Source organism: Lipotes vexillifer, unplaced genomic scaffold (assembly GCF_000442215.2).
Source record: "Lipotes vexillifer unplaced genomic scaffold, Lipotes_vexillifer_v1.1 scaffold1299, whole genome shotgun sequence".
Taxonomy (NCBI): Eukaryota; Metazoa; Chordata; class Mammalia; order Artiodactyla; family Lipotidae; genus Lipotes; species Lipotes vexillifer.
In genome coordinates, this window is record NW_006783635.1 from 451,688 (window position 1) to 459,401 (window position 7,714).

A 7,714-nucleotide genomic window follows, 5' to 3' on the forward strand; every position below is an offset into this window, starting at 1 on the left:
ATTTAAGACAGGGGATCAGGTATATGTGGATTTCCATAATTTTTTTTTAAGGTATTTATTCAGCATCATGATCAGACTATTACATTTAGCAATCAACAGCATGGGTTCAAAAAAAAAAAAAAAACTACACTAAAACCCTTTGTTGGAATGCTTTACACTTTCCCCAGAACATAAACTAAAATAACCTGTTATACAATTAGTCACAAATACAGTCCTTGAGGTTTTTTTACCCAAACACATGAGTATTGTCTAAAGCATGTCTTCTTTGTATCAGCTAGGCCCTGCCACCACTGTGCTTGGCTGAGTTCACAAATCTGTTGCAACTTGTGGCTTCCCTGTCACTTCTTGTCTCTCCTCTCCTGCTAAGCTTTGTTTCCTGGCAGTAATTAAAACCTTCTGCCACTCCCATAGCTGCTGCTGCTGCTGGAACTGCAATAGCTACCTTGGTTTCGTGGTTTGGCAAAGTATTGGCCTCCACCACCATAGGGGCCAGAACCTCTGCTTCCAAAGTTTCCTCCTTTCATGGGTCCAAAATTTGAAGATTGATTGTTGTAATTGCCAAAATCATTGTAGCTTCTGACACCTCCAAAATTACTTCCACTACCACTACAAAAGCTGCCTCCGCCTCCTCCATTTTTATTGCCGTCATAGCTTCTGCTCCTTCCATAGCCACTGCCCTGGTTTCCATAACCCTGTCCATCACTTCCATAGCCTCTGTTTCCTCCAGAGTAACCGGGGCCACCTCCTCTATAACCACCATCATTACCACATCCATTATAGCCATCCCCACTGCCACCATATCTACCTTCATCACAGCTGCCACCAAAGCCACCTTGACCACCAACGTCTCCTTCATAACCAAAGTTGTCATTCCCACCAAAATCTCCTCAGTGACCACCACCAAAGTTTCCAGAACCATTTCGACCTCTTTGGCTGGATGAAGCACTAGCCATCTCTTGCTTTGAAAGGGCTTTCCTTACTTCACAGTTATGGCCATTCACTGTGTGGTATTTCTGAATGACAATCTTATCTATAGAGTCATGGTCATCAAAAGTTATGAAAGCAGGGCTTCCCTGGTGGCGCAGTGCTTGAGAGTCCGCCTGCCGATGCAGGAGACGCGGGTTCGTGCCCCGTTTCGGGAAGATCCCACATGCCGCGGAGCGGCTGGGCCCGTGAGCCATGGCCACTGAGCCTGCGCGTCCGGAGCCTGTGCTCCGCAAATGGGAGAGGCCACAACAGTGAGAGGCCCGCATAACGCAAGAAAAAAAAAAAAAAAAAAAAAGTTATGAAAGCAAAGCATCTCTTTTTGCCACTGCCTTGGTCTGTCATGATTTCAATCACTTCAATTTTTCCCAAATGTTCAAAATAATATCTTAGGTGATGTTCTTCGGTGTCTTCTTTAATGCCACCAGCAAAAATCTTTTTCACTGTTAAGTGGGCACCAGGTCTTTGAGAATCTTCTCTTGAGACAGCCCTCTTTGGTTCCACAACTCTTCCATCCACCTTGTGTGGCCTTGCATTCATGGCTGCGTCTACCTCCTTCACAATGGCATATGTGACAAACCCAAAGCCTCTGGAGGGCTTGGTGTTTGGATTTCTCATTACCACATAGTCTATGAGCATTCCCCTTTGCTCAAAATGGCTCCTCAGACTCTCATTGGTTGTTCCAAAGCTCAGATCTCTGATGAAGAGCTTCCACAGATGTTGGGACTCTTTGGGAGACTCTGACTTAGACATGAGAGCAGTAGGGGGGGAGACTTTAATGATGCCTACTTGGTGGCTTCCATGGGCAGAAAGCAGAACACTATTCCTTTAAGAAGTAACATTGCTACCCTGGATCCATCATGTCCCTCGATGCCAGATCTTAAAAGCCCCAGTTCTTTCTTTCCTTTTAGGGGGTTAGTCTAGTAGAATGCTTGGCAAGGACTGAAAGTCAATTCTAGGTTGTCCAACAGGACTTATGGCAATTTTATCCCGTATGTGCATTGTGCATGCCCATTGTTTTATATAGAACTATAGATATGATCAATAGTTTCAAGTCATTTACACATTATTATTTTAGTTGGAGTTTTTTTTTTAAATACAGCTGTAGACTGCCTTTTATTTTATTTTTTTATTTTTTATTTTTTTAACATCTTTATTGGAGTGTAATTGCTGTACAATGGTGTGTTAGTTTCTACTTTATAACAAAGTGAATCAGTTATACATATACATATGTCTCCATATCTCTTCCTTCTTGCATCTCCCTCCCTCCCACCTTCCCTATCCCACCCCTCTAGGTGGTCACAAAGCACTGAGCTGATCTCGCTGTGCTATGCAGCTGCTTCCCACTAGCTATCTGTTTTACGTTTGGTAGTGTATATATATCCATGCCATTCTCTCACTTTGTAACAGCTTACCCTTCCCCCTCCCCATATCCTCAAGTCCATTCTCTAGTAGGTCTGTGTCTTTATTCCTGTCTTACCCCTAGATTCTTCATGACATTTTTTTTCTTAGATTCCATATATATGTGTTAGCATACGGTGTTTGTCTTTCTCTTTCTGACTTACTTCACTCTGTATGACAGACTCTAGGTCCATCCACCTCACTACAAATAACTCAATTTTGTTTCCATTTATGGCTGAGTAACATTCCATTCTATATATGTGCCACATCTTCTGTATCCATTCATCCGATGATGGACACTTAGGTTGCTTCCATCTCCTGGTTATTATAAATAGAGCTGCAATGAACATTTTGGTACATGACTCTTTTTGAATTATGGTTTTCTCAGGGTATATGCCCAGTAGTGGGATTACTGGGTCATATGGTAGCTTTATTTGTGTTTTTTTAAGGAACGTCCATACTGTTCTCCATAGTGGCTGTACCAATTTACACTCCCACCAGCAGTGCAAGAGTGTTCCCTTTTCTCCACACCCTCTCCAGCATTTATTGTTTCTAGATTTTTTGATGATGCCATTCTGACCGGTGTGAGATGATGTCTCACTGTAGTTTTGATTTGCATTTCTCTAATGATTAATGATGTTGACCATTCTTTCATGTGTCTGTTGGCAATATGTATATCTTCTTTGGAGAAATGTCTATTTAGGTCTTGGGCCCATTTTTGGATTGGGTTGTTTGCTTTTTTGTTATTGAGCTGCATGAGTTGCTTGTAAATTTTGGAGATTAATCCTTTGTCAGTTGCATCATTTGCAAATATTTTCTCCCATTCTGAGGTTTGTCTTTTGGTCTTGTTCATGGTTTCCTTTGCTGTGCAAAAGCTTTTAAGTTTCATTAGGCCACATTAGTTCATTTTTGTCTTTATTTCCATTTCTCTAGGAGCTGGGTCAAAAAGGATCTTGCTGTAAGTTATGTCATAGAGTGTTCTGCCTATGTTTTCCTCTAAGAGTTTGATAGTTTCTGGCCTTACATTTAGGTCTTTAATCCATTTTGAGCTTATTTTTGTGTATGGTGTTAGGGAATGTTCTAATCTCATGCTATTACATGTACCTGTCCAGTTTACCCAGCATCACTTATTGAAGAGGCTGTCCTTTCTCCACTGTATATTCCTACATCCTTTACCAAAAATAAGGTGACCATATGTGCGTGGGTTTATCTCTGGGCTTTCTATCCTGTTCCATTGATCTATCTTTCTGTTTTTGTGCCAGTACCATACTGTCTTGATTACTGTAGTTTTGTAGTATAGTCTGAAGTCAAGGAGCCTGATTCCTCCAGCTCCGTTTTTCATTCTCAAGATTGCTTTGGCTATTCAGGATCTTTTGTGTTTCCATACAAATTGTGAATTTTTTTATTCTTGTTCTGTGAAAAATGCCAGTGGTAGTTTCATAGGGATTGCATTGAATCTGTACAGTGCTTTGGGTAGTAGACTCATTTTCACAATGTTGACTCTTCCAATCCAAGAACATGGTATATCTCTCCATCTATTTGTATCATCTTTAATTTCTTTCATCAGTGTCTTACAATTTTCTGCATACAGGTCTTTTGTCTCCTTGAGTAGGTTTATTCCTAGATATTTTATTCTTTTTGTTACAATGGTAAATGTGAGTGTTTTCTTAATTTCACCTTTCAGATTTTTTATCATTAGTGTATAGGAATGCCAGAGATCTCTGTGCATTAATTTTGTATCCTGCTACTTTACCAAATTCATTGATTAGCTCTAGTAGTTTTCTGGTAGCATCTTTAGGATTCTCTATGTATAGTATCATGTCATCTGCAAACAGTGACAGCTTTACTTCTTCTTTTCCGATTTGGATCCCTTTTATTTCTTTTTCTTCTCTGATTGCTGTGGCTAAAACTTCCAAAACTATGTTGAATAAGAGTGGTGAGAGTGGGCAACCTTGTCTTGTTCCTGATCTTAGTTGAAATGTTTTCATTTTTTCACCATTGAGGACAATGTTGGCTGTAGGTTTGTCACATATGGTCTTTATTATGTTGAGGAATATTCCCTCTATGCCTACTTTCTGCAGGGTTTTTATCATTAATGGGTGTTAAATTTTGTCAAATGCTTTCTCTGAATCTATTGAGATGATCATATGTTTTTTTTTCCTTCAATTTGTTAATATGGTGTATCACATTGATTGATTTGCATATACTGAAGAATCCTTGCATTCCTGGAATAAACCCCACTTGATCATGGTGTATGATCCTTTTAATGTGCTGTTGGATTTTGTTTGCTAGTGTTTTGTTGAGAACTTTTGCATCTATGTTCATCAGTGATATTGGCCTGTAGTTTTCTTTCTTTGTGACATCTTTGTCTGGTTTAGGTATCAGGGTGATGGTGGCCTCATAGAATCAGTTCAGGACTGTTCCTCCCTCTGCTATATTTTGGAAGAGTTTGAGAAGGTTAACTGTTAGCTCTTCTCTAAATGTTTGACAGAATTCACCTGTGAAGCCTTCTGGTCCTGCGCTTTTGTTTGTTGGAAGATTTTTAATCAAAATTTCAATTTCGATGCTTGTGATTGGTCTGTTTATATTTTCTATATCTTCCTGCTTCAGCCTCAGAATATTGTGCTTTTCTAAGAATTTGTCCATTTCTTCCAGGTTGTCAATTTTATTGGCATAGGGTTGCTTGTTGTAATCTCTCATGATACTTTGTATTTCTGCAGTGTCAGTTGTTACTTCTCCTTTTTCATTTCTAATTCTATTGATTTGAGTCTTCTCTCTTTTTTTCTTGATGAGTCTGGCTAATGGTTTATCAATTTTGTTTATCGTCTAAAAGAACCAGCTTTTAATTTTATTGATCTTTGTTATCATTTCCTTCATTTCCTTTTCATTTATTTCTGAACTGGTCTTTATGATTTCTTTCCTTCTGTTAACTTTGGGTTTTTTTGTGTTCTTATCTCTAATTTCTTTAGGTGCAAGGTTAGGTTGTTTATTCGAGATGTTTCTTGTTTCTTAAGGTAGGATTGTATTGCTATAAATTTCCCTCTTAGAACTGCTTTTCCTGCATCCCATAGGTTTTGGGTCATTGTGTCTCCATTGTCATTTGTTTCTAGGTAATTTTTAATTTCCTCTTTGATTTCTTCAGTGATCACTTCATTATTAAGTACTGTATTGTTTAGCCTCCATGTATTTGTTTTTTTTTACAGATCTTTTCCTGTAATTGATATCTAGTCTCATAGCATTGTGGTCGGAAAAGATATTTGATACAATTTCAATTTTCTTAAATTTACCAAGGCTGATTTTTGACCCAAGATATGATCTATACTGGAGAATGTTCCATGAGCACTTAAGAAAAATGTATATTCTGTTGTTTTTGGATGGAATGTCCTATAAATATTAATTAAGTCCATCTTGTTTAATGTATCACTTAAAGCTTGTGTTTCCTTATTTATTTTCATTTTGAATGATCTGTCCATTGGTGAAAGTGGGGTGTTAAAGTCCCTTACTATGAATGTGTTACTGTCTATTTCCCCTTTTATGGCTGTTAGTATTTGCCTTATGTATTGAGGTGCTCCTATGTTGGGTGCATAAATATTTACAATTGTTATATCTTCTTCTTGGATCATTATGTAGTGTCCTTCTTTGTCTCTCCTAATAGTCTTTATTTTAAAGTCTCTTGTGTCTGATATGAGAATTGCTACTCCAGCTTTCTTTTGGTTTCCATTTGCATGGAATATCTTTTTCCATCCCCTTACTTTCCATCTGTATGTGTCCCTAGGTCTGAAGTGGGTCTCTTGTAGACAGCTTATATATGGGTCTTGTTTTTGTATCCATTCAGCCAATCTGTGTCTTTTGGTGAGAGCATTTAATCCACCTACATTTAAGGTAATTATCAATATGTATGTTCCTATTCCCATCTTCTTAATTGTTTTGGGTTTGTTATTGTAGGTCTTTTCCTTCTCTTGTGTTTCTTGCCTAGGGAAGTTCCTTTAGCATTTGTTATAAAGCTGGTTTGGTGGTGCTGAACTCTCTCAGCTTTTCCTTGTCTGTAAAGGTTTTAATTTCTCCATCAAATCTGAATGAGATCCTTGCTGGGTAGAGTAATCTTGGCTGTAGGTTTTTCTTCTTCATCACTTTAAATATGTCCTGCCACTCCCTTCTGGCTTGCAGAGTTTCTGCTGAAAGATCAGTTGTTAAACTTATGGGGATTCCCTTGTGTGTTGTTGTTTTTCCCTTGCTGCTTTTAATATGTTTTCTTTGTATTTAATTTTTGATAGTTTGATTAGTGTGTGTTTTGTGTTTCTCCTTGGATTTATCCTGTATGGGACTTTCTGTGCTTTTTGGATTTGATTAACTATTTCCTTTCCCATATTAGGGAAGTTTTCAACTATAATCTCTTCAAATATTTTCTCAGTCCCTTTATTTTTCTCTTCTTCTGGGACCCCTATAATTCAAATGTTGGTGTGTTTAATGTTGTTCCATAGGTCTCTGAGACTGTCCTCTGTTCTTTTCATTCTTTTCTCTTTATTCTGCTCTGCAGTAGTTTTTTCCACTATTTTATCTTCCAGGTCACTTATCCATTCTTCTGCCTCAGTTGTTCTGCTATTGATCCTTTCTAGAGTATTTTTCATTTCATTTATTGTGTTGTTCATCGTTGCTTGTTTGCTCTTTAGTTCTTCTAGGTCTTTGTTAAATGTTTCTTGCATTTTCTTTATATTTTATTTCCAAGATATTGGATCATGTTTTCTATCATTATTCTGAATTCTTTTTCAGGTAGACTGCTTATTTCCTCTTCATTTGTTAGGTCTGGTGGGTTTTTATCTTGCTCCTTCATCTGCTGTGTGTTTTTCTGTCTTCTCATTTTGCTTATCTTACTGTGTTTGGGGTCTCCTTTTTACAGGCTGCAGGTTCTTAGTTCCCATTGTTTTTGTTGTCTGCCCCCAGTGGCTAAGTTTTGTTCCATTGGTTGTGTAGGCTTCCTGGTGGAGGGGACTAGTGCCTGCTTTCTGTTGGATGAGGCTGGATCTTGTCTTTCTGGTGGGCAGGTCCACGTCTGGTGGTGTGTTTTGAGGTGTCTGTGGCCTTATTATGATTTTAGGCAGCCTCTCTGCTAATGGGTTGGGTTTTGTTCCTGTCTTGCTAGTTGTTTGGCATAGGGTGTCCAGCACTGTTGCTTGCTGGTCGTTGAGTGAAGCTGGGTGTTGGTGCTGAGATGGAGATCTCTGGGAGATTTTCACCATTTGATATTACGTGGATCTGGGAGATCTCTTGTGGACCAGTGTTTTGAATTTGGCTCTCCCACATCAGAGGCACAGCACTGACTCCTGGCTGC

The 7,714-nt window shown here is 38.7% G+C and overlaps 1 protein-coding gene across 1 annotated transcript; it reads right to left on the bottom strand.

Moving 5' to 3' along the window:
* Positions 1 to 386: 386 nt before the first annotated feature.
* On the bottom strand, positions 387 to 1,737 carry LOC103089446 (heterogeneous nuclear ribonucleoprotein A1-like). Its single transcript, XM_082931045.1, is given in 3 exon segments — positions 387 to 619; positions 758 to 1,073; positions 1,294 to 1,737. Coding segments are annotated over 3 exon segments (993 nt in total).
* Between the last annotated feature and the right edge of the window lie 5,977 nt (positions 1,738 to 7,714).